The 27,954-nt window shown below is 35.1% G+C and overlaps 1 protein-coding gene across 1 annotated transcript in view; it reads right to left on the reverse strand.

Annotated features, from left to right (window-relative positions):
• LOC136030215 (uncharacterized) overlaps window positions 1-27,954 on the reverse strand; it is an 83,066-nt gene that overhangs the window by 37,691 nt on the left and 17,421 nt on the right. Inside the window, exons 2-5 of the mRNA XM_065709017.1 lie at window positions 25,142-25,231; window positions 13,457-13,692; window positions 6,961-7,150; window positions 1,758-2,050 (exon numbers count right to left, since the gene is read on the reverse strand). Of these exons, the coding sequence (XP_065565089.1) occupies window positions 1,758-2,050; window positions 6,961-7,150; window positions 13,457-13,692; window positions 25,142-25,223 (801 nt within the window). The 5' untranslated portion in view covers window positions 25,224-25,231. The remainder of the gene's footprint in view (window positions 1-1,757; window positions 2,051-6,960; window positions 7,151-13,456; window positions 13,693-25,141; window positions 25,232-27,954) is intronic.

The following is a 27,954-nucleotide window of genomic DNA, read 5'->3' on the forward strand; positions in this document are numbered from 1 at the left end:
ATGACCAAGCTTCTTGAAAAATCTTTCACCATTCTCTAAAAGATGTCGAGTTGCACAACGCCATCTCAGAGTACAGGAATCTTTTCCTAAATTAAGAGTTGGGTAACTTAAAAAAATACGTGATAATGATGAATTATTTGAAAATTATCGGAAATTATGAGGAAATCATACAAGATTTAGAATAAACAGCAATAAAGATCAAAGGCACTTAAAATAAAGGCACACTGCAGGCCTACGCGTACCTATGTTGGCTTCTGCTATTGTGCATGGAGCGTGAACACAAACAGTGTGGTGTGATAATTATATATATATATATATATATATATATATATATATATATATATAGTCTTACACTTTATTCAAACACACCACAAAAATCGAAACCCTTAATTCTTATCATTATATATGCATGAGGTACATCCTCGGATAGAATCGGATTTATCCTCGGATAAAATCGGATAGAATCGGTCGACAGGACAACAAAGCAGACAAAAATTTGATTCTACACGATAATCCACCACTAGCCTTTTTCATAGTTCGGACCTGCCAGTCAAAAGACACCCCGTACCTTAAATTCATTTAGATACATTTAAGGTACATCTATGGATGGAAAGAAAAAAAAACACCCTAGAAACCAGGTCAAATCCCAAATTAAAACATCAAAGTCGAAAAAGAGTCAAATGTAGGTTTTCAACATCATCTGTGTCGACAGAATAACCCATGGCTTGAAATCATCTATGGCACGACCTAAGGCCATAAGCAAAATACTATTTGCCACTTCCTAGCGTGAGGGAGAGCTACCAAGCTTGTGCGTTGAATCAAGTATAATCAAGTGCATATAGGGCAGTCAAATTTGGGGTTATTTTGGGAAATAGTTGTCTTTATCTTTGATAACATACTTGTATTAAAAAAGTTTTTAACAACTTTGTTTGAAGTTAATGCACACACAAATAAACAAATAAATATGGTTGGCTGCAGACCAATTGCATTAAGATAAACCCTGAAAACACCATAAAATCTTAGAAAAACTTTACACCGTGGAAGGGACCCAGATATCTTTCTGTAAACTCTAGGATGATACAATTTATTTATTTCTTTTGTACCGAAAAAGTCGACAGGAAAAGAAAAGATGTCTCTGCGCATATCTAGGAAGCTAAAAAAAGAACAGTTCATATTACAAACATTTTTAGGTGCCAAATTCACCTTCGGTATTTCAACATTAGATGCACAAAAAAAAAAAAAAAAAAAAAAATTATAGTCCACCTTCTCTCCCTGAAAAGAATTAAGAAATATTTGTATGTATTCGAGTAGTAGACGATTAGTTTTTCTCGCCAGGTCCGAAGAAAAATGAAAAACGCAGTTCTCAGTAAATATGTTGATGTGCCATTAACATATACAATACCTCAAGGAAAAGGTTTATTTTACAGTAGCAACAAACTCAGATAATAGCTATTTGGTGCTGTAGAGCACTAGCCTCACGATATTTAACCTTTAATCTTCTCAAACTTTCTTAAACTAATTAGTGTCATAGTGATCCCTTATACTGTCTAGGTAGCGATCTAGAATGCTTAAAATCTCAATTTCTACACTTAGCTCGTTCCTGAAATGGCACACGTCATTTCAAGTTTTTATTTTGTAGAAAAGTTTAGCCTAATAATATGTCAACTTTTTTCTGTCATTTTAAAGTAGTTTTTAGTTATAGGAGAAAGACCAAAACAATCGACAGTCATAATAAGTGTATGAGAAAGGGGTCTTACTCTTTTCTTTCTAAATTCCAATGCCTCTGCTACAGCACTCCAGTTTAAATTAAAGTTACTGGAATTCATTATCTCTACGGTAGTCATCATACTAGTTTTAGATATTTCAACAGACAACATTTCCAATTTTTCTTCATTCTCTCGCCTCTCCACATCTGACATAGTGCATGGACCACTTGATGTATATAGTGTATCCTCAATCGCCTTTTTCTCCTTAAGGTATTGTTCCGCCTTCGCTTTTCTTATTTGGATCTCCACTGCTTGGGTGAGCAATTTCGCCTCAACTTTGGACCCTAAAAAAGGTACTCAATGCCGTATACTCAATACTATACTCAATGCTGTATTACTCGGTAGGTATTTTGAGTTGCCGAGTACTTGACCTTGACTAAAATAAAACCAACACTTTAAATAATTTTAGTAATTCGTAACGGTACTGAGTTTGAGATGCCTGTAAATGCTTACACTAATATTATAATAAAAATCTATTTTTTTTTTATAGATTTTTATCAATATAGTGATGAGCCATCCTGGATGGCTCATCACTAACGGGGAGATTTAGTTTATTTCAATGCCCAATGGCACATTGTATGAGCAATCAGATTTACATGTTAATTTAAAGGTTGATACACGCCAAGAGCCATAACTATCTATATGTTATTTCAAATACGACAGCTAATTCGAAATCCTCGGATAACCTTAACTAGGTTATACCCAGTTAAACTATATTTTTTGGCTAAATTACTAAATTAAAGGCATAAGGTACAGAAATTAACTTTTGAGGGAGCCCCTAAATACCTCTCTGTGATGTTTCAGTGCTCCACTAGCGGCGACGAAAAAAAAAGGAAACATAATTGCTTCCCATGCAAAAAAGAGATTTTCCTTGTTGCTCAAGATGGGGATCTGTAATTCTACTATTTGGGGTTTCAAGCTATGATGATTCCAATAGCGTAGTTTTCATTTCGATCTGAAATCATTTTAGTTGGCTTTCAGGCTATTTCAGGCGAAATTTGTTTTTGCAACTAACTTTTATCTTTAATATTATTCGACATAATAGTTACCATTTCTAAACCAGTTTCAAGTGGCGATTCTTCCTCCTCACAATTTTTTTTTTTCTAAAACGCGTTTTCAATTTTTGGTTACTATGGACTAGAGTTCCTCCTTTACTAGGTTGAGTTTAACACAGCAACCATGAACTAGATATGAATTTTTATGAAACAATTCGTGGTTACGAACTGTAAGTAGGAGCAGCATAGAGTAATAGTAGTCAAAACTAAAAAACGTAATTTTGGTAACAGTATATATATCAAAAGATTAGTCTTTTTACCATGATTATGAATATATAAAAAGTTTAAAATTTCCCCATCAAAAGTTATGAGCCTGGAAATTCACTTTATGGTAAAATTCTAGTTTATTGACTTTTGGTTATCTTGGAAAGGGGTTAGGATAGGAAAATGTATATATATATATATCAAAAGATTAGTCTTTTTACCATGATTATGAATATACAAAAAGTTTAAAATATCCCCATCAAAAGTTATGAGGGTGGAAATTCACTTTATGGTAAAATTCTGGTTTATTGACTTTTGGTTATCTTGGTTAGGAAAGTAGGTTCAAAGTAGGTTGGGGTTAGGTTAGGAAAATGAAACTTTCAGGGATGGGTCTAAAGGCTAAAGTATATCCCGCGAAGGTATTTTGAAGTACCTACCTCCACTCCTTCTCCCTCTAGAGGGTCCTGACTTTTATGACCTTTAAAAATATGTATGTTATAAAAGTAAAACCTTTCAAAATAGATCTTCTGCTTGAATGAAGTACAACAAAAATGTTTTCAGCTTCATAGCTTTGCTCATTCCCAATTTATAAGGTTTTATAGATATGCAAATACATTTCCTAAATTATGAAAAAAAAAAACGTTGATATGGCTCAGAATTCTACTCAAAAAACAGGAATTGCATTTTCAGAAATAAATGCAGAGAGAAAGCAACTGGTAACTGAGAATTTAGGTAAAATGTTGTTTTGTCAAAATTTCAATAGGTATAGGACCTGTCATGTAGGCGAATTTCAGGGCCCCCTAGAGGGAGAAGGAGTGGAGGTGGGTACTTCGAAATGCCTTCTCGGGATATTCTTTAGCCAGTAGACTCATCCCAGAAAGTTTCATTTTCCTAGCCTAACCCCTTTCTAAGATAGCCAAAAGTCAATAAACTAGAATTTTACACACTTTATTTTAAAAGGCGGCAAAACCCACCAAAATAAGTTATCTCAATGAAAATTATACCATCGAATTCAGCATATAAAAGAACCCCACTTCAGAGTTTTCAAGCACCTACCTAAAAAAACTGAATTTTTAATTTTTTCAACGAGATAAATCACGGATATGTGTTTGCTTGTTTTTCTTTTTCTTTTTTTTTCAGGGTGATCGTATCGAACCGAAGGTTCTATAAAATCGAGAAAAGGTTCATCCGGACGGAATTAAAAGTTCCAGTACCCTTTCTAAGTTGAGAAAAAGATTGTGCCATCTTGTAAATAGCACCTTTTGAAGTGGCAAAGTGGCATTTTCTGCCATTTTGTGGCACAAAACTGAGGGACAAAGAGTTTGAAAATTAAGAGACAGCCAATCGAATACAAATAATTGAAAAATTATACATAGAGCTTGCCAGCTTCAGAGGCAGTAATACCACGGGATGGAGCATGTGTTCCTATAGAGTCATGTAATCCATAAAAAACAAACGGTTAATATAGACGTTTATTTTAAAGCTTCGTTTAACTAATCGCAAGTCATCTATTACCAAGGAGGGGCGCTGATTGACGGTATAGGAGGTGCACACTTTAAAAAGTGCATTTTTTAGTGGCAAAACTTTAGCTTTCCATGAATCTTCAGAAAAAACTATGTAGGAGAGTTTGAGGGGGGGGGGCTTGGAAATTAATTTTTAATCTAGTTTTATTTGAACTAAGCCTGTATATAGGTGTGGGATATCCTTCATCTCTCTTTTCATTGCAGAAAAATGTTTTCCATGCAGCATAAAAAATCACATTCTTAAACTGACCGGCACAGTGGAGAAATGCGGGGAGGATCATGAGCACCCTCAAGGAATTTCCCAGGAGTAAGGAGGCAAGTGTCACCAAGAAATTTGTTTTGATCGATGAAGAAATTTATCTCCAATCCTCCTTGGTTACCTGAATATTTTTGGACTACGTCTGTAATATTGGTATTGTAAGGTGATAGAACCATTCTTATTGCAGAAAATCTATTCAAATATAACATAAAAGACTACATTCCCATGCCCACGGGCATAAAAGTGGAGAGGTATAGATGGGCATCATATGCCGCACCAGAAAATTTCTTAGAAGATGGGGGGGGGGCAGACCTACCAAGAGTTTTGTTTTCATAAAGTTTTAAATGGTAATGCTCCTCATTTTTCTATTTATATATATATATTTTTTTTTTTAAAGGTGTGTCAAACCTTCTCCCATCTTAAAAACATTTTATTCGAAGTTGTTTCTTGATAGAGGAATCAGAACTAAGAAATAACATAAACATAGCAAAAAAAATTAATATTGAGTTCAATTTAAACACAAAATAACAAAATGTAGTAATTTTAGAAATCATAGTGTTGGACTAGGTTGGTAGTATAGTTTTAAGCCGATTCGCATAAGTTAAAGAGCAGGAAGGGTCTAAGTTCAGACTTCGGATGGGTCCTACTATGGACAATTCTTCATTTTCAAATTTTTACAAAGTTAACATGGTTTAACGAGTGATCCAGTAAAATAAGAAAAAGTACTTTAAAACAGTACAGTAATTTACATTTTTTGAAAAAATGAAACTGAGGCGTTGCATACGCAAACTTTTCTAAATGTTTTTCCAAACACTTCAAGCTTTAGTTCGGGTTTTGTCGTGTTTATTGTTGATCAATAATCTCCTTTTTATTTTCTCTTTAAAAACAAAAAGAAACAAGAGCTAAGAGCTCATATGGCACTTGTGACGAGGCTGGACGAGCCAAGAGCTCATATGGTATGAGCGAATTAACCGGCCCCCCACTCCCCCCAGATGGTCAAATAGGGAAAACGTCTATTTATAATTCAATCTGGTCCGGTCCCTGATATGCCTGCCAAATTTCATCGTCCTAGCTTTCCTTGAAGTGCCTAAAGTAGCAAAACCGGGACAGACAGATGGACAGACAGACCGACAGAATTTGCTATATGTCACTTAGTTAATACCAAGTGCCATAAAAACCCTATTAAAATACCTTTTATAAGAAAGCCTATTATTTTACGAAGCTCAGAAATAGTTAACCTTTAGGTACAATACTTAAAGTACTTGTGACATTTATGGGAAACGGGGGTTGGCGCTGCCTCAAATACAAAACTTCGAGAAGATTTAAATACAACTGGCCACGCTTTTCTCTAATTATCCATAAGCACGACGTGCAACCTGTTCCCACCCATATAAAAGCTTCAATAGACGGTAGTTCCTATACAAATTAAATATCAACGACGAATCACTATGTAATAATTTCAAGACCATGCTTTAACCTTCTTGTCTTTTCTTGCACACAGTGCTACTTTCAAAGGTTTTTTATTTAAGAGTTTAAGTGCAGTTTCTTTAATCATAGATATAAGCCTACTCTAAAAGATGTAGGCCTACTTATGAAAACAGTCGATTACTTATCGTGAGCTGGATTAATGAGTACTATAGTTCCCTTTTTTGACGTTTTGTAGTAGCCCACAAATATGCAAAAAATAAAATTAAAGGTAGCGTACCATCGTTCTTCCACCTTCAAAGGTGGGCATAACTCATTTACTTCAGATGCTGCAGGCATGTGCAATTGTGAAACACGCAATTTCTAAACACATTTTTTTTTAAAGAGAAAAACAATTTCTTTCCTATCCTCACGGAAGCGAGGCGGGGAAAACCATATAACATTTGTTTTGCGACAAGCTTAGCACAAAAATATAAATTTATTCTGTTTAATTAGATAGCAAAAGAATAAAGCCACCGTTTAGTATGTGTTAATACTTTGATTAAGATAGACGCGTTATTTAATGCTTGGTCAAAATTCATTGGTCTAAAAAGCGGTTTTTAATGTCCAATAGGTTACCAGTAAGTTATTACCCAGGGCAAATTGGTATTTGAACAACTGAGCCTAATGAATATACCGCTTTTTCAGTTTTGCATAGAAGAAAAAACTTAAATAAAGAAATAACTTACATGGAAAATATTCATACGACAAAGGCTCGACACCTAGATTAGACAACGTGTACTCGTCTTTATTCGAAGGAGGGGGACATCCTTCTTCGTCCGTAAAGTATGGAAAACCAAAAAAACTGTAGGATAAAGGCCGCTCAGAAATGTTGTAATACTTCCTCGTAGGAACGAAAACAGCTCCTCTCAAAGAAGCCTGGAAGAAAGTTACAATACAACCCTTAAATTGTTTTGAAAATCAAATCACTTGTTAAATTCGTCTGTTCAAAATCAAAGTGCAGAACCATATTCGTCTCATTCAAGATATTTAGGATATTTCATGAGAGGCAAACGCAAACTTTGGGTTTTTACTTCAGTGTAGCATGAATACATAAAACAAAAATAAAATCAGAATGTAATCAGAATTAAGTAAAAAAAAAAAAAATGTCAAAAAACAACCAGGTGTGGTTCGTTATAGATTGTGTATAAGAAGCAAAAATATTTCACAGAATAAAAAAAAAAACAGACTTTTAAAACACAACTTCGAACTTCTTTTAAGGTTTTTTTTTTAAAGAGAAACAGTTAGGAAATAGTTGCTTTATAGAAAAACTCTGTTCCTTATTCCAAATCCACGGCCTTAGGGTGTTATTCCACCGGAGCAACTCGTCAGTTACTCAGCCAAAATATAGACAGACGCATAAAATCTAGTGATTAAATTGAGTAGAGGACTAGCAGCATATCGGACACTTTGAGCCTGTGGAAATTAATAGGTAGAAATAAAAATGATAGAAATAAATAATGATAAGAAAAAAAATGCCTTATCCGATTCAACCTGAAACTAAGCATTAGGGCCTTTTCACAAAATTTCATAAAAAAGTATTATGTGGCAATATGTATATGCACATGATATGCACACGTGACGATTACATTTGATACAATTTTAAGTGGTTGAGTCAGCCAAATGATTTATGATACGAGTTTCGAACAAACGGTTCAACAAATTTATATGGAAGCCGAGAAGAAATAAAAAGCCAGTCACAACATGCAGTCCACAGTGACATGAGCTCATACAAAGATGTTTCCGGTGAAGCTAGATTTATTGTGGGAAAAACACGAAGGATTGAACACTTTGAAGCCAAAAACTACTAAATTTGTTCGAATATTGTAAAACATTCCATTTTTTGGATGTTTAGTCTATTGAGCACTAAGTCAGTCCATGCCAAATCATTTCATCAGTACTGCTTATATTCCGATTATTCTGAAAAACTCTCAGTTTTTTTTTTCATATTGATAACCACATAATCAGATTCTTTTTTGGATGACCACTTTCCCGAAAAATAATGACAGTCTGGAATGGAAAAAGTTCCAAAGCTGCCAGTAGCAGAATTCAACAGAATTCCAAAAGCTAGCAAAATATTTCACTAGGCCATGAAAACTGCCAAGTAGCATCGCTACTATGCTACCCCACTTTTTCCACAGCGGCTGACAGTTCAAAATATTCCAAAGGGAGATTTATCATAAAGACAAAAAAGTCCAAAAGGTTTGGTTTCTCTTTCAACATTCGGATTGTACAATCAACACAACTCGACAAAAATCGAAAGAAAAATTAAGAGAGCCTAAAAGCCCCTCAAGATGTGTTGCCAATCAATTTTGTTTTTTAATTTTAAAGAAAAAGAGGGATTGTACATGTCTGAAAAACCGTAATAGTATGACCTAAAGTCATAACTATCTTCTACCTATCTTTCTTTTCTGTTTTGTTACAAGTTATTAGTAAGAGGTTTGAACTTGAGTCATGAGAAATTTGGAAATCTGAACATTTCCGATGATCATCATATTCTACCCCCCCCCCTCCCAGTCTACAAGGGGGCATGATCTTTTTGCCAAGAATCTTTGCCATTTAAAAAGTTGTTGAATTTCGCTTTATTTAGTATGTAAAAAATAAGTACATTTTTTTTCCTTGAGAATTTCATTTTGAATATTACCCTTTATCTTCAAATGTATTCCCCTTCTCCTCCCCTCACCATTACTACTCTGGTGCCCTCTGTCTTGTAATATTTTTGGTGGGTGTCTATGGTTGATTGAGTGGTTCAACTGCAGTCTAGGATCTTTACGGTTTAGGTAAATTGTTAAGTAAGTGAATAAATTTTTACAGAATATATATTCTGCTCAAATTAGGGCATTGACAAAGCCTATGAGTCTACTTATACAACTTCTAATGCTTGAGACATTATTAACCCTCTGTGAAGGCTTATTCTAAGATAAAAACAATAGAATTAAACAAAATTGTGGCAGAATTGGATTTGCCATTCAAAACTTTCTAAATATTGTCTTCTTACCGTAAAAACTGTAGCCCCACTCCCCTCTATCCCTTTTAATGAGGCAAAATTAAGCTATAGATTATATTCTAATTCGGGAAATAGGTGATCAATACGGAAGTGACTCCAAAACATGATTCATACAAAACTGTATATTGTAGTCGAAAGTAGAAGTTCGGTTTTTATTTTCATATTGCTTTCTTGTAAAGTTTTATAATATTTTCAGACTTTTTTTCAATATAAACGGTTGGTCTTTATTTCTTACTCTGCTACCTGATATCTGTGTTTGAACATCGATGAAACAGTTGGTAGCAATGAACTGTAACAAAGGCAACTACAAAAGAAAAAAGAGCTGTTTTCATTTTCGATATTCTCTTTTTGTTACTAGGTGATGTATCTTTTCTGAAATATCTCTTCTCACCAGATATGTGGATCTCTTCTCTTCTGCAAGAAGACATTCTTCTCATGCTGCAGCTCTTTAAAACTTGTTCAAAGTAGAAACTCATTGAGTTTCAATGTCACTATGTGGAAATTTACTTTAACGTCATTGTTATTCTTCGTCGCGTTTTTGTTGGTGTTTTCCTTCCTGTACGATTTGTAAGGAAAGCTGGTTGTTTCGCTCAAGTTATCTAGCCAACGTTTGAATATCTTATTGGGTTGATAAATAAATAGAAAAATTCTGAAAACCTAATAGAAAGTATTTTAGCTTAACAACTAACAAATATGAACATGCTGCAGGATAAAGTTACACAAAACAAACTTCAGAATAAAAATTTTTACTTACGTCGACAAGTTTTTACTTACTCCATTTCTCTTAAACTGAAAGTGAATATTTGCCCAAATCTTGCATAAACAGTCAAATTTTCTCAATACTGTTTATTCGTCAGGTGGAAAAATCTTAAAAGGGCTGGTAGCTATCAAGGTGTACATACAATTAAAGCAGGTAATGGGTAAGCTGGAACGTGGAAGATTGGCATCCTATCCTGGCCACAATACAATGTAGCAGCAATTCTCTCTTTATTCTGGGGATTAGATTAGGGCGAAACTAATGTCACAGCTTCATAACGCATTGGACTACAAGGCTGCCAATCATTATTCTTCTCCCAGAAAACCAAATAGTGCTTTTTATAGTAGCAGTACTATAATGATCAATGAGTATCAAGCATGCAGTTGGGTATGCATTATTTTAGTAATAGCAATAGCATTGGAGTGTACAGATCCATCCATAAACCAGCAGGAGTAAGCTATATACAGTATACTCCCGGCTTTGATTACTATACTCCACAAGCAGTATTAGAGTAAACATGATACATTACTCTTGATAAAATGTTAAATATAGAACTATGGAGTATGATGTTTATGGTTAGTATATGGCTTGCCACTGAATTAGATTACACTGTTAATTATGATTCAGAAAACTATGGATATTTATTACTGCAAGCTATAATAAGTTATATTTGTTACTTTTCTGCAAATTTTACATATAAAAAATACTTTTTGCTCAAAGCAGAGCTGTCAAAATACACGTTGTGCTCCTAAAGTGTCGGTATCTTTTGGAATTCTGCTACTGGCAACTTTTGAACTTTTTACACACCTCGATTGAAGAAGGTTAGAAAAAGCACAGATAAGGGACTAAACTCTTGAACATAGGCTAAGTGACGAGCAAAAAATCTTAATGCCAATTACAATTTTCTAACTTGGAAAGCTTTCAAGCATTTTTCGTCCAGAATAAATTAAAAGTTAACTATAATCCCCTAACATTTTTTTTCAACTGGGTTATGACAGTCTTATACCAAAAAGTTGAGGATACTATTGTCATTTTTTTTCTTTTTTAGAAGTGTATTATCGCCATTGTACAACGGCAGGCTTTTGCCAGAATATCTAGCGGAATTAGCCTATGAGTAATAGTTTCTTCTGAAAGTCACAGTTCTTTCTGCAGCAGATTAGGTCCTTAACATGTTAGAGTCAATTAACTTTTTGTGTGTTTAACTTTTAAATAATTTACTTTTTAAATAATTTGAAGCTAATCCTCTAAATTTTGGAAAATTTTAGTAGCGATCTAAAGGATGATTTTCCTTACGACTATTCATTATGCGGGTAATAAGTACATAGCTAATCTGATAGGCGATTTTTGTGGAAATACGGTTTCATCAATGCTTCACCGTTCAGTTTTTTCTTCCACTGATAATTCAAAGGAGTGAATTAGAAATGTTCTTTTTCTTCAAAATAGAAGTCTTATAAACATTTTGCTTATTCTATTGACCGTCTAGTTGAAGTTTTGTGCTATAGAAGTTGAATCGCTCTCAAAGGGTTTACATTACTGATGATGATGGAACGAAAGGTTGCTGATGGATACGATTTCGAATTAGGATTTTTCGGCGAAGACTTGTTATTTTCAGATCTTCAAAAATACTTATTCTGATAATAATTTTGTTATAATAATTAGAAAGGACTTCTGTCTTTTGAGTGGATCAGTGAGACTTTTCTTGAAGTTATTAGAAACATTTTGAAAAAGAACATGTTGGAAATGAGTTGTTAGAAGTATGTTAGAAACTACTGGATGCTATGGATGATTTTAGCATTACTCTTTTGAACAATTCGCCTAAGTCTATATTTGATTCCTGGTTCATGTTTTTTTTTTCGAGAACGAACATTTCGTATCCATTCTAGAAACAATTCAGTGTCAAAACTTGTCTAACCATTCTCCGTATTTTATTTAGTTTGGCCATCAACTAATCTTTAATTATAATTCCTTTTTTATTACTTTGCCTGATAAGCTCCTGATTTAAATTTGAAGCTGTAAGAAGTAAACATGGACTCTCTTGAGTAGCGTTCTATTTGAGACAAAATAGTTTCAGTTTAGGCTAACGTTTCCAGTCTTGTTTCCCATAATTCCGTTTTATTTGAGCCTTCGTTTTGTTTCGTTTCGGTACTGCCTTTGACAAATAAAACGTTGGAAAAGAGCTAGGCAGCTTACTGGCGAAAGTTTTCAAAATCCGTGAATGCTTCTTAAGTGTTACTAGCTTTTTTAGGTTAGGTCAAAAAGTGCTTAAATTTGAATTTGCAATTGGAGCGATTATTACATTCGCAAAGAGCACAAAAAAGGCATTGAGTGATATATCCACTTTATTGGTAAGTCAGTAATGTGAATTGTCATACATTTACCCATTTGAGAATGAAGTGAAGTCTGGCCTTTTTTAGCATTCAAAAAGACACAAAGTACTGTAATTTGCAATAGCCAAGGCCATACCTTACTGTAGGCACAGAAAAACAGTGCCGTACACACATCTGGAAAAACACATCCACCAGGTGAACATTCTGACGCCATTTTTATGAAACAAGGGGTAAACTACCTGGACGAACAAGTTTAGATTTTCGGGATCTAGTTACGGAAAACGGTACGGTCCCTTGCGGGATATCGGAAACAAAACGGCTTTGAGCTTACTAAATAGGTAAAACGCTACTAAGGAAACAGGATTCAAACTAGACTGAAACAAGACCAAATAAAACGCGGCATTGGTATGTCGAATGATTCTTTAAAATGGATAATGTTATAAAAAAAAAGAAGGAAAAACACTTTTATTAAAGAATTATCTTAGTTATGTTTACTCAGCAAAATCACTGGAGTAAAAAAAAATCTACATTCAAGTACTTATGGATAACTGAAGGTCCTATGAAACAGGTAAATCGTAAGTAATTTCGAAGACCAGACTGCCTTTCCATGACGATAAATAAAAGTTCGAATCGAGATAAATTCTTTTATTAGAGAGTAATAATAACATTCACAAAATATACTGGATATTTTGATCATATGTACAGTGACCGTCACCAGCAGAAATACTTCATATTTAAGTATTTCGGTATGTCTTATACAGTATTTCTGCTGATGATGGTCACTGTACATGTGATCGAAATATCCAGTATATTTTGTGAATGTTATTATCACTGTCCGATAAAAGGATTTATTAGAAAAAAGTTCCCAATTCGAACTTTTATTTATCTTAAATCGTAAAAATTATTCATAGAAGATGTACAGGGCACATCTTAGGCCTTTGAATCTCAATAATTTCAAAAGCTATAGGAATGCTCGGAAATCTACTATCAGAAGGCCAAAGGAGGAAAATTTTGTCAAGTTTCCAAAAATACAGAAATAAAAACAGCCAATTCTGTACTTAACTCAAATAAATAGCTGTTTTCGTTACCCATACCTGCTGTTTAAAATTTTCTTCAAGTCTCTCGGTAAGCATTTTTGTTCCCACATCTAGAAGAAATATATACATCTGATTTAAGAACACTTGATTCTCCAAAGTAGGTTCAAATCTATGTCCCATAAGTGTATCAAAATTGTCAAGCTCCGAAGCTGAAGACTCAGAATAAATTGATTCTTGGTCTTCTTCAGTTTCCTCGTCCTGATCTTCACTAGTTCTTTCATTCATTCCATCATCTGTTAAAGAAAAAAAAAATATTTTGCTACGTAAATTCGGTCATTCTAATTAATCTAGCCTATTGGTTATATTTTATGGATAATAGATAAGAGACAGAGGAAAACGAAGATGAAAGTAGAGAAAGAAGTATCTGAAGACAAGGACAAACTGGAACCTTATTAGAAATTCCATCCCAAAAACACTTTTTATTGCATTTACTATTTGTATGGCAAATATTAATAGGTGTTCACAAGGTCTGTTTTTGTAAACTAAGTTGGTAAATAATTTCTTAGGCTATGCTACCTTTTCATTTAATCTTAAAATGCCAAGAAATTATATACAGGGGTAAACATAGTCAAACTTTGAGAAAAAAATAAACACATTTTTATATACAAATACTAATAACTGTCAAAGTATTTCGGCTTCACATCCTGATGCCCATAGAAACGCGAAAAAGCCTCCGTTTTTCAGTAAACGCTCTTAAAAAATTGGGACAAACAGTCAAACTTTAGCATAAAGAACAAGGTATTAAGAAAGAGGACATCAAATATTTTTAAAATTCAATGCTACAACTACTACTACTACTAGCTACTCATCGCAGCACCAAACCGCCCGGGGCCATTGAAAAATTTGGGCAATATATTTGCATATTGGGGGGGGGGGGGGTAAAGCACAGCGGGTCTGCATGGAAGATGTGTACAATTATTTGGGACATTATGAAGTAAGAACTCCTGTTCAATGAATGGTGTATTGTATGGTTCGTCTTTTCATTGTGTTCCAAGGTGACTTGCTTTTGTGTCCATATCGGCGTTATTCTGGATATCTGAATCTTCCTGGCTGATTACAGAGCACACGAAGTTGGCTATCAATCATAATCATCTATCACAAGAAGCTTATTATCAGATGCAATAGTTGGGTATCTTCTCCAGAAGTTGCTCTGTAGTTCATCTTCTCCATAAACTCATATACTTTAGATGTTGGCTTTCTAAAGTCAAGTTTGCATATAAATTTATTCCATGATTTTCTTCTTGGCTTCAATTACTGTTTTTCGAAATATAGCATAAGCTCTGTCCTTTTCAATAAGGCTACGAAGATTTCTTATCAGATCATATATTCCCTTTTTTTCTAAGGAATTCTCTTTTCGCTTTCGAATAATCTTCATTCCACCAGATACAACCATGGTGATGGCATATTTCTTTATATAATACAACAGTTTTGGCTATTTCTATCAATTTCTCTAAAAATAACTCAACTTTGCCAGATAATTCCACTTCTTCCACTGTTAGTGATTTCACATCAAACTCGTCTAGTGCTTCTCTGAGCATAAACCAGTTAAAATTTTTAACTTTGAATCTCATTCTCTTATTGCCCTTTGGCAAGACCTCTTCATCAATAGTGCACAATATGGGGTTGTGATCTCTAGACAGTTCACTTTCAGCATCGCACTCTATATTTAATTTGATATAGTCTAGGATTGCATAATAGCAAATCAATTGTTGTTGTCTCTACAGTCTGGGGATTAAATCTAGCTGGCATCCCAACAGGCGTTGCTAAGCATATTGGGCTATTTATTAAACAATGTTCTACACTTGTTCTAGAACTATTTACATTTCTGCATTTGCACCAAGATTTACTATGTGCATTCACATCACCCTAAATTATCATGTCCTCTGCAACTGGTATCATTTCAAAAATTTCATCTATCCTTTCTCCCAACCGTCCATTATTTCCAGATGGAATATATATGAATATAATATTCATTTTCTTGTCATTTTTTAAAAACAGTTTAGTTCCTACTACTTCCATTTCCTTATCAATTGATTGCTGGCCTTGTTAAGTCCAATTCCTCATAATAAATATGACTTCGTATTTCAATCATAACTCCACTTTCCTGTTATTCTATCATTTCTCAATATGTTGAAACCTTTGCATGGGCTCATGATGTTTGGTTTTAGCCAAGTTTCTTGAATATAAAAAATATCAATGTCTTTTCTGTCACAGTATTTAAGCAGTAATTCACTTTTCTCTCTCATGATTGAACTTGCATTCCAGGATAATATTGTGAGCATTAGGGACTTATTTTGCTTTCCAAGGTGAACTTGTTTCACAAACTAATTTTATATCATAGCGGTAAAGGTTTCCAAACTTGGCTATTTAACCTTAGGTTAGGTTAGACCTGGGGGAATGTCTTGACACGAGCAGTGAACGGGGAATATGTTATTCCCTTTTCTGTCCTTTTTATGGGGTTGCCAACCTCAGGCAGTAATTTTTCTGTATTTTTGCGACCTATGTCGCAACCGATTCACACAGTTTATCTACCTTTTCATTCAATGGCAAGTTTTTAATACTCAGCATTCCTGGGGTTATGAGCCTTCCAATCACTAACTTCTTTGCCGTCATTTATTGCAACTCTGCTGCAGTGTTACTTATTAATTTTTTTTCTCAGGATTCAGATTATTCTGGACTGCATGAGCATAACTTCTAAATGTTGTCATTGCTCTCCCATGCCATATCCCATTTAAAATCCCATGCCATACTTTTCTGCCACTTCTAGCACTTGTTGATCGTCCCTTCTTACTGGGCATACTGATGAAGTGGTATAATGTTTTACTTTTTTTTTACAGTTGACGGACCAGTATCTTCTGGTACCCTCATCTGCACTTTCCTGTGTCAGAGGGTAATCACAGCTTTGACGATTTTGGGCAGATCTCCTTTCATTTACAGAATTTCTGAAGATGCCAATATTTCTGGCATTTGTACCACTGCATCACCTTCCTATGGTAGGGTAAAACATCTCTGTTTCTACCGCAGCACCACACACTTGCTGGGGTAATAATTGATTCATAAGCCACCATTACTGACAAGTTGTTTTCAAGCTTTTGTAGGTCTCGGTTATACCTCTGCATCCTGATCACTTCTTTTTAGCAACAGCAGATTGGATATTGGACACTCCCACAATTTGTACAATCGATAAATATAAAAGAAGTCCTTTCATCCCGTCTCTTGATACATGTTCTTTCCTTAAAAGTGTTACTTCTAGGTTATTCACAGTTTTAATTTCCAATGCTAATTTCTTCCAGCTCTCATCCTTTAAATACAAGATGTTCCCTTGACGATTTATTTCAAACTCAGCTTGCCACTAATTTTTTCCTTGAAAAGCATACAAAGCTCGTATTAATTTGAGAACTTGGCATTTGTATCAACTGCTTTGATCCATGTATTATTTGCTTTTCAGGTATGTCCAATACTGAGATCTGGATATTTGAAAAATATCTCCTATCTTTTGCAAGCGACATTTCTTTGTCCCTCTGGTTATCGGTCCTTTGGTGATCCCATTTCGATCTGAACACTTTCAGTACTAACAGGTGAGGTAACTCTCCCTTTCAAGTTTTTCTTTTTCCACCTGAGCATAGTCCTTCTAGTACTCTAGAATTTACCATAGCCATGTCATCAGATTCAAAGTTTTTGTCATGTGGAGAATGGTTAATATCCTCTAACTCACATCCTTCCATTACAAGTCCATTGTATCTGTTATTCACTGTGGAAGCATACTGTGACTGGTTCAGCACTTGTACTCAATTACTTGTACACTTGTTGTCTAAATAGTTGGGATGGATGTTGTAGTATAAACATGTCCATAAACATTTGGTACAACTGTCGGAAGGATGCCTTTTTGCATACCACTAGGCACATTCCACTCCATTTGCACTATTCGTGGTCCTGGGTTCCCATTTACAAGCACCTACGTGGAAATATGCACCACTGAATACTCTTCAACACTAGTGGGTGTTATTGTACCCCCAGCCGGGGGGCCAGTTTGACCGTTCATGATACCACTAGTCTCCAGTCCACAAAATCACTTAGTCCAGAATTTTCTCTTAGATACTTCTTAAAATCAGAGACCAAACCTCCAATCAAACCCTAGCCTATTTAAATAGTCACCACGGGATATATCTCAAATATCCACCACGCACCACTTGAATCACTTGTTTGGACTCAAAAAATATAACTTGAGGTAAAGATTTACATCCAATCGTTTAACCTTTTCTTCCCTATTTCTTCAAGGAATTTTCTTGTTAAAAAATTTGCTTGACTAGTTTTTGTCTTGAGCACATCACAAATTATCGAGTGTTTATTTATATAACCTATAAGTACCATTAATTTTTCCAACGTTATGCGTAAGATTTTCAATAGGAAAATTGATTAATTTTGCTAAAACTTTATAATTAAAACTTTATATTTAAAGATTTTTCGTCTTTTCATTTTTTTTTGTAAAACCTTTCTGTGTTTTCTTATCTTTTTATATTACATTCTAGTATTATTAATTTATTTCACCTATTTTAATTTTTTTCCCCTAATAATTAAGTCTTCCACATGTTAAGCCGAAATATTCGGACATTTATTGATATTTCTATAAAAGCTTTTTTTTCAAAGTTTCACTCTCTTAATTAAATGTTTTTACCTGTTTTATATTCTTTTTCATTTCAAGAATACTAGCTGGTAAAAGACTGTTTTTGTACAGGGGTAACGGTAGAGTAGACTTTTGGTAAAGGCTGATGTCCTTGGCCTCGCCGAATATCCCGATGGAAAATCTATATATTTATTTTCATGGCTCAATGTAACCCGGAAAATACTCAACGTACCAAGGAAAGAGACATTTAAATTTTACTGCTTGAATTGGTCCGGTATAAACTTACAAATTCACATACATTTAAAAAAAAGGTAAAAATGACGCATTCAACTTTTAAGGAGATAGAGCTCCACATGCAGCTATAGTTCTTAGTACAGCGGGTGCCCAACAAAAAAAACAAAACAACCAAACGTTAGGGGGTCTATTACTGCTAAGTTCAGTCATCGTTCAACCACTAGCTGTCCTACCCAGTGTGTGGCCATAAGACAGGATATTTTAGGGAATCACTGCCAAGATTGCATGGGAGGAAATTAGTAATGGTTAATAAAATCATCACAGGAGAGAGGGTCAATCCCTCTGGACACACGAAGCACCGGCCAAGGCGCTAAAAAAGATCCCTTGACGAGCAGCCAGAGTTAACAAAAAAGTTATCTGGCTACCACCAGTTCTGTGGATTAAGTGCTGCTTGCTGCTGACAGCTGGCAGGTGATGGTTGACTGTCCCCTTTGTTTTGAGGGGCAAGTTTTCCCAGTGCAAGCTAGTCAGAAGCTGGCAGGCGGGCTCATAGGAGGGTGAAAAACAATGGCAGACACTGGCTCAACCAAAAAGGCTCCTCTATGAAGGAAAAAACGAAGTCAATTCCCATCTCAAAATGTCACATGCGGGTGGCAACAATGTCGCATATATATATATATATATATATATATATATATATATATATATATATATATATATATATATATATATATATATATATATATATATATATATATATATATATATATATTATATATATATATATATATATATATATATATATATATATATATATATATATATATATATATATATATATATATATATATATATATATATATATATATATATATATATATATATATATATATATATATATATATATATATATATACATATATATATATATATATATATATATATATATATATATATATATATATATATATATATATATATATATATTTATTTATATTAGCCAGTCCTTGAGAACCTTGTGCCCTTAGTTTCGACTAAGCAATCTGGGTCAGCCATAATACTAATAACAGTGGCTCAATGTGGCGACACTGACAAAATGACCTAACGACATCATCATTTTGATACAACTAAAAGAGAAATCTTACAAAATCACAGTTTTTGGGTAAAAATAGAGCTAAGATTTGCCCAAGAGGAGGGGGGAAGATTTTTCTTTTTAGATGTCTTTGGTACTATAAGATACATGCTCAGTTTTTTATGGGGACAAGAAAGAAAAATAACACTGGACAATTTTACAGATTTTCCTAGAGAAAATTCCCTTCCATCCAGTGAGTAAATTTATCCCTAATAATATCTTTTGATTATCTAAGTGTTCGGTAAATATTGTAAGGAGCCGCGTCAATTATTAGGTCTGCATTGCCCCCCCCCCCCAAAAAAAATACGTTATAGCCAAATAGTTAAATTCGCTGACTTTTTGTCACTTCCTTACGGTTGATTGGGTCTTAAGCCCGAGCTAATATGCCCTGGTTTCACTCCAGTTGCTTGTCTAAGTTAACACTTCAGCAATGGAACAGAAGGATTAGGTCCGAGCTATAAGAAAAAAGCAGAACATAGGAAAAAGGAAGCTAAAAGAAAGTTGCAGCTTTTGAAAAAAGAAATGTCAGCCTCTGTATTCTGATTAAACATTTGGTGGTAACGAACTGTAGTAAGGAGCGACCCGGCTCAATAGTAACCAAAACTCTAAAAAACGGGATTTTGATACCAATAGTTACATCAAAAGAATCGAATTCGCATTCATAATGTTGATTTAAATATATAAGTTTCATCAAGTTTATTTTTACCCATCAAAAGTTAAGAGCCTGATAAAGTGTGCCTTATTTTAGAAAATAAGGAGAAACACCCCTTAAAAGTGATAGAATTTTAACGAAAATCACACCATCCAATTCAGCGTATGAGAGAGCCGTACAGTAGAAGTCTCAATCCCCTATCTACAAAAAAAAGGAATTTTGTATTTTTTGCCAGATCACGGGTCACGGGTGCGTGTTTATTTGCTTTTTTGTTGTTTTTTCCCAGGGGTGATCGTATTGACCCAGTGGTCCTACAATGTCGCGAAAGGACTCATTCTGACGGAAATGAAAAGTTCTAGTGCCCTTTTCAAGTGGTCAAAAAAATTAGAGGGCACCTAGGCCACCTCCCACACTTACTTTTTAACTAAGTCAACGGACCAATTTTGAGATAGCCATTTTATTCAGCCAAGTCGAAAAACCTAAAAACTATGTCTTTGAGGACTATTTCCGCAGTCCCCGTGGGAGGGGCTACAAGTTACAAACTTGTTTACTGTTTGAACACTATTTACATATAGTAATGGTTATTGGGAAGTGTACAGACGTTTTCAGGGGATTTTTTTGGTTGGGGGAGGGGGTTATATGGGGTGAACTTTCCATGGAGGAATTTGTCATAGGGGAAGAGAATTTCCATGAAAAGGCGCAAAATTTTCTAGCATTAAAAAAAATGAAAAAATAAATATGAAAAAGTTTTTTCAACTGAAAATAAGGAGCAGCATTAAATCTTAAAACGAACAGAAATTATTACGCATATGAGGGGTTCACCTCCTCCTAATACCTCGCTCTTTACACTAAATTAATTTTAGTAATTTCAACTATTTATTCAACGGCCTTTGGGATTCAGGGGTCATTCTTAAGGAATTGGGACAAAATTTTAACTTTAGTGTAAAGAGCAAGGTATTGACGAGGGGGAGAACCCCCATATATACGTAGTAAAAACATGCGAATATAGAAGTTCGTTACATAAGTTAATTCGTAAGTTACGCATATTTTTACAAATAAATGCGTTTCATAAAAAATTAAAAGTTCTAGTTGCCTTTTTAAGCAACCAAAAAATTGGAGGGTAACTATGCCTCCTCCCCAGGTCCTTTTTTTCTCAAAACCGTCCGATCAAAACTATGAGAAAGCCATTTAGCTAAAAAATAAATTAATATGCAAATTTCGTTTTAATTATTCATGTGCGTAGAGCCAAAATCAAAATATGCATTAATTCAAAATCGTTCAGAGAAAGTAAGGAGCGACATTAAAACCTAAAAAGAACTGAAATTACTCCGTATATGAAAGGGGCTGTTCCCTCCTCAACGCCCCGCTCTTTACGTTAAAGGTTTTTACTGTTTTAAAAATTAGAGTTGAGAGAAAGAGTCAAACTTTAGCGTGAAGAGCGGTGCGTTGAGGAGGGAACAGCCCCTTTCATATACGGAGTAATTTCTGTTCGTTTTAAGTTTTAAAGTCGCTCCTTTCTTTCAGTTAGAAAAAACTTGTTTTTTATTATTTAATCTTAACACTGACCCATGACCCTGCAAAACGTTATTCGTATCGTTTTAAGCCCTCTCAATACAATAACGGGCTAAATATAAAATGGTCTTCCCCAAAGAAATAATTTTATACCTCTAACTCCATGTTTTTGTTGTGTGTTAGCTTTTATGTTAGCTTTTATCAGACAGTCTTGGCTGAACTTTTCGTTAAAATGAATGAACCTTTTTATCTTGTAAAATGTTAGCTTTTATCAGACAGTCTTGGCTGAACTTTTCGTTAAGAAGTAATGATGCCAAGGCTATTTTAAAATAAAAAATGGATTTTTAACTGAGAACTTTTATTGTAAGTGTTTTATTGTTTTTTATTTTTTCTTTGCTGAAGACGGCCCTTAGATATAGGGCCGAAATATTCAAATAGGTTTTGTTGGTTCACTGTCTTGGGAAAAAAAGTCCTCATTATTCTCTCTTTTGTTGTTGTAGAAAACAGTTCATGGTCCCAGAAAGTAGCTTGGCTTTTTTTTGGAAGTTTTTGCTTATGCTTCAGAAACAAACAGAGAATTTCAATTTCAAAATATTTCTAGCCATCAGTGCATTAGGGAAAACATACAGGGGGATGCTTTAGCTGGAAAGGAAACCCAGTCACCCGTATCCAGCTGTCAGGGATCATAGATGCAGCAACGGCTGTCACCTAGTAAAGAGCGAGCCATAGACCATTGTAACCAAAAGTTTTCCATTAAGAGACTGTCTGAGAGCAAGGCTTTTCAAACCTATGAAGTCCTTCCTTCCCCTTACCTTAAGAGTGCACAACACATGATAAACAATAGGGATTGATGTATACCAATCTTTATCCGTGAATGAAAATAGAATATGAGTCTCACGTCTTCACCATATTGTCGAAAATTGCCCCATCTATTCCGTCTCTGAGCTTTGAGTGCATATCCATCCATACAATTTAAAGAAAATGTTGAAACTTTTTAATTTGAACATCGAGCAAATAACCCAAGAAGATCTATCCAACGATGCAGAGAAGAGAATGTTCCGGCATATCATTTCAATGCTAGCAATGCTCAACGTAAATATATTTGTGGTTTCGTCAATAACAAAGGGATACGGAAAAATGGTCCTCGAATCGAACGAGACTAATTGAAGAGTTTGACACAGGTAGTTATGAAGTAGGTTTTCAGGAAACTCAATCGTTTTTTCACTCACTACAGACCCAAGAACAAAGACAATCCCAACAGTACAAGCGTGGGACCAATTCACTTTAACATCTCTAAAAGCAGTGGTGGAGTCAGCAGACGAAAAGATAGCATGATGTCCATAGGACCTACAGTGACTACATAGGGTTTGAGCAAGCTTATGTCATTCTTGACCACTGAGTTGTTTTTATAACTTGGCAATGTAATTCGATCACTAAGAGTAAATGGACTGCTCTGATGTTCTCCATTCCTACTACCTCCAACTCAGTGTAAATTCATGCCTGCATACATTACACAATAGTGAGGAGAAAACCTATAATAAAATAAGATAGAAAGTAAAAACTTGCAAATAGAGGGTGGCAAAATTGGTTAAAAAGGATCATGGTCATTTCGAAAATGGAACACGCAAGCATCGTTTTTTTTTAGACCAATGCGCTTGGGCACTCTCAATGGGCATGCGCATCTATGGTGGGCATTGAATACTATGCCAGGAGTGTCAAATTTAAACCAGAAAAAATCATGAAATACTAGTTGACTGGACGAAAGGGATTGTGTGACATCACTTTCAACTAATCCTTTTCCACTGACTCAAAGTTATTGTAAGAGAAAGTGATATTCTGTCTTTACTCAAAGCATTACTGACAGCCAAAGAAAACAACTCTGTCGAATAAAATCAGAGTTTCAAGATCTTTGTGGTTCGAAGTTCACACTTCTGGTACAGTTTCTAATACCTACTATACTACTATAAATATGTATGCGCTCCCACGGTGCACAAGCACACTGGTCAAAATGGTAACATTTGCGTGTCATAGAAATAAGACTTGTGGATAACGTTCACACCCTGAAATCGAGGTAAAGATTTAGCAATATTTTGAACTCGCTTTAAACACGTTCTAAGAGCGCCTAATTCACTTAATATAATAAAACAAAAAATAAAAATTTAGTACAATAATCCAATTAAATAAAAAGTCAGGTTCGGTATAAAAATTAAGCACCAAGTCCATAAAATATAATGCACAAAATATTGTGTCAAAAGTTAAAACAAACTTGAAACTTCAAGTGATCGATATCAAACCTAACGTGTATAAAAAAAACACGAATTAAAAAAAAATGAGGGAGAGGGATTGATTCACTTGCTTACACATAAGTAATATAGAGGACAAAGGTCCTCCTTGATCCTTCTACAGAGTATTCTATTAGGCCAAAGATGTTTGATAAGGAAAGCCAAGACAGGCAAGGACTAGGGGGGAGAAAATTACTAGAGAAAACTGAACTTGTTTGGCGGTTTATGATTAGCACTATTAGCAAAGCGGAAGTAAACTGTTGTCCTCCTTTCCTCGAGAGTAAGAAAACTGGTTCTACAAAGAATAGGGATGCTAACTTCCAGAAGAGCTCTTGCTAGGTGAACTTGTAAAATTCCAATATGTATATTGGGTTCCCTTTAGAGGGACAAGGATGGAGACCTTCAAAAACCCCAAATCACTGGAATAGCTCAAGTCGTTTACGCCTAGCTTATCATAATGGGACCTAAGCCTGCATCTTCCATATTCAGTTTTGCAATGTTAGTTAATCAGAAATCCAAAAGTTAAATATAATTTCCTGCAAATCATACTCATGGCTGTACTAAGGAGGTTTCAGCAGGGAGGGGGTGGTATTCTAGTGACTGGTCTCACTCGAACACATAATCCAACGAAACATCATAATCCAAGAAACAAAAAATGGAATTCTATTAAAATCAATAAGGAAATGTGTTAAAATCTGCAGCGGAAGAATTTCCTGACAATGTTATAAAATTAGAAAAACACCAAGGTTTGCATTAAGTAGGATTGAGTAGAGTAAACGGAAAGTACAAACAGAAACTTGACCCTAAAACAGTTGCAGGGGCGTACTGGGGGACAGAGCTACCCCCCTTCACAGAAGACGCTTCTGTAGCAAAGTAATGCTATAAATGGTAAAGAAGAACTTGATATTTTCACAAGTTATAAAATCCCCTTTTCAAATTTAACAAAAAAAAGTCAAAAATAGCAAATCTGTTACTTAAAAAAACATGCTGGTGTAATATTGGATTTGTCATTGTCTTTTAGCATTTCAATAAATCCATATAGAAGAAACCAGAAACAAAATGAAAGTAGAATACCCCCCTCCCTCCAAAATAAATATTGTTGGGCCTTAGTCACACCCCCCCCCCAGAAATGCTGGGAACAAATGAACAATAATAGATGTATAAATTCATAAAAGGAGTCGAAAAAGACAAAAATCACAAGCATGATGGTTAGCAAAGAATCAGGATAAAAACCGTCAGCACAAACCTTCACTAGGAGTTCCTTGTCCAGTATAACTCTGTAGACGTCTTAAATTTTCCCTCAAAACAGATGCCTTGTCCATATTCATTTTGAAATCTAGAAAATTTCGAGACTATCATACAATTAAATTGACCCAACTTTAAAAAACGCAGCCACGGGGAGGATTAAAATAGTCTATTGTAAAGTTTTTTGAGGATATCCAATCTAAGGAAAGTCTGATCAAATAAATTAGGGAAATATGGGGATTTGTGTAGAAGATACATATTTTTCAAGAAGGCATTAACCTTCTGAAACAAGAGCTAAGAGCTCATATGGCACTTGTGACGAGGCAAGAAGAGCTAAGAGCCAAGAGCTCATATGGTATGAGCTCTACCAAAATCCCAAGAATCAATAGATTGACTTAAAAGGAAAATCAGAGGCTTAATGCCGGTCGGGATTTAAAATATGAGCTCTGAGTCAAGATGTCCTTCTAAATATCAAAATTCATTAAGATCCGATCACCCACTCGTAAGTTATAAATACCTTATTTTTTCTAATTTTTCCTCTCCCTTTAGCCCCCCAGATGGTCGAATCTAGGAAAACGACTTTGCCAATTCAATTTGTGCAGCTCCCTGACACGCCTACCAATTTTCATTGTCCTAGCACGTCCAGAAGCAGCAAACTCGCCAAAGCACTGAACCCTTCCCCCAACTCCCCCAAAGAGAGCGAATCCAGTACGGTTATGTCAATCACGTATCTGTGACATTTGCCTATTCTATCCACCAAGCTTCATCCCGGTTCCTCCACTCTAAGCGTTTCCCCCCTCCAGCTCCCCCCAATGTCAACAGATCTGGTCGGGATTTGAAATAAGAGCTCTGAGACATGAATTCCTTCTAAATATCAAATTTCATTAAGATCCGGTCACCCGTTCTTAAGTTAAAAATACCATAATTTTTCTACTTTTTCCAAGTTAACTCCCCCCAGCTCCTCCAAAGAGAACAGATCCGTTACAATTATGTCCATCACGTATCTAGAACTTGTTCTTATTCTTCCCATCAAGTTTCATCCGATCTCTCCACTCTAAGCGTTTTCCAAGATTTCTGTTTCCCTCCTCCAACCCCCTATGTTCCCAGATCCAATTCGAGTCGAAAATGGAGCATCTGAGACATAAGATCCTTCTATATATCAAGTTTCATTAAGATCCGATCACCTATTCGTAAAATAAAAATACCCAAATTTTCACGTTTCCCAACAATTCCGGTTTCTCCCTCCAACTCCCCCCAATGTCACAGAATCTGGTCGGAATTTAAAATAAGACCTTTAAAGCACAAGATCCTTCTAAATATCAAATTTCATTAAGACCTGACCACCCGTTCGTAAGTTACAAATAGCTCATTTTTCCAAATTACCCCCGAATAAGAGCGGATCCGGTCCGGTCATGTCCGTCACGTATCTTAGACTTGTTTTTTTTTTCTTCCCATCTAGTTTCATCCTGATCACTCCGCTTTAAGTATTTTCTAAGATCCCCCCCCCCCCCAATGACGCTGGATCCGGTTGAGATTTAAAGATCTGAGTTATGAAGTCCTTCTAAATATGAAGTTTCATGAAGATCCGATCACTCCTTCGTAAGTTAAAAATACGTCATTTTATCTAATTTTTCAGAATCAACCCCCCCCCCCCAATTCCCCCAAATAGAGCGGATCCGTTCCAATTATGTCAATCACGTATCTAAGACTTCTGCTTATTTTTCCCACCAAGTTTCATCCCGATCCCTCCATTCTAAGCGTTTTCCATGATTTTGGGTCCCCCCCACCAAACTCCCCCCAATGTCACCAGATCCGGTCGGGATTTAAAATAAGAGCTTTGAGACACGATATCCTTCTAAATATCACGATTACCCGTCCGTAAGTTAAAAATACCTAATTTTTTCAGAATTAACCCTCCCCCCAACTACCTCAAAGAGAGCGGATCCGTTCTGGTTATGTCAATCATGTATCCAGGACTTGTGCTTATTTTTTCCCACCAAGTTTCATCCCGTTCCCTCCACTCTAAGTGTTTTCCAAGATTTTAGGTTTCCCCCTCCCAACTCCCCCAATATCACCAGATCCGATCGAGATTTAAAATAAGAGCTCTGAGACACGATATCCTTCCAAACATCAAATTTCACTAAGATCTGATCGACCGTTCGTAAGTTAAAAATACTTCATTTTTCTATTTTTTCCGAATTAACCGGCCCCCCACTCCCTCCCCCAGGTGGTCAAATCGAGAAAACTATTTCTAATTTAATCTGGTTCAGTCCCTGATACGCCTGCCAAATTTCATCGTCCTAGCTTACCTGGAAGTGCCTAAAGTAGCAAAACCGGGACCGATAGACAGACCGACAGAATTTGCGATTGCTATATGTCACTTGGTTAATAGTAAAAAATTATTATTATTATTATTATTATGTCATTTGGTTAATACCAAGTGCCATAACAAAAAAAAAAAAAAATTATACTATAGACAGTAATAAAAATACTAATGTCACAACACGGAAGGTAATTTAAAAAGGAATTAAAGTATCAAGTTCAATTAAGCTTGAATATCATTCAACAAACCGTAAGAGCAGCTGACTTAAGCATACAGGTTTATTATTCTGAAAAATATAAGAATTCTTAACTAGAAAGTATTTTATAAATGGAACGATCAATTAGCACTAAAATAACAGGTAAACATTTTAGATGTGTTTTAGCTAAAAGAATGAGTCAAGATTTAGGTAAACTATACTAACCAATAAATATCAAAAGATAAGGTCAACGGGTCAACCTCTTTCCTAAATTAAATTAAAAAAAAAGTTTTCC

The sequence above is a fragment of the Artemia franciscana genome, chromosome 8 (genome assembly GCF_032884065.1).
Source record: "Artemia franciscana chromosome 8, ASM3288406v1, whole genome shotgun sequence".
Classification (NCBI taxonomy): Eukaryota; Metazoa; Arthropoda; class Branchiopoda; order Anostraca; family Artemiidae; genus Artemia; species Artemia franciscana.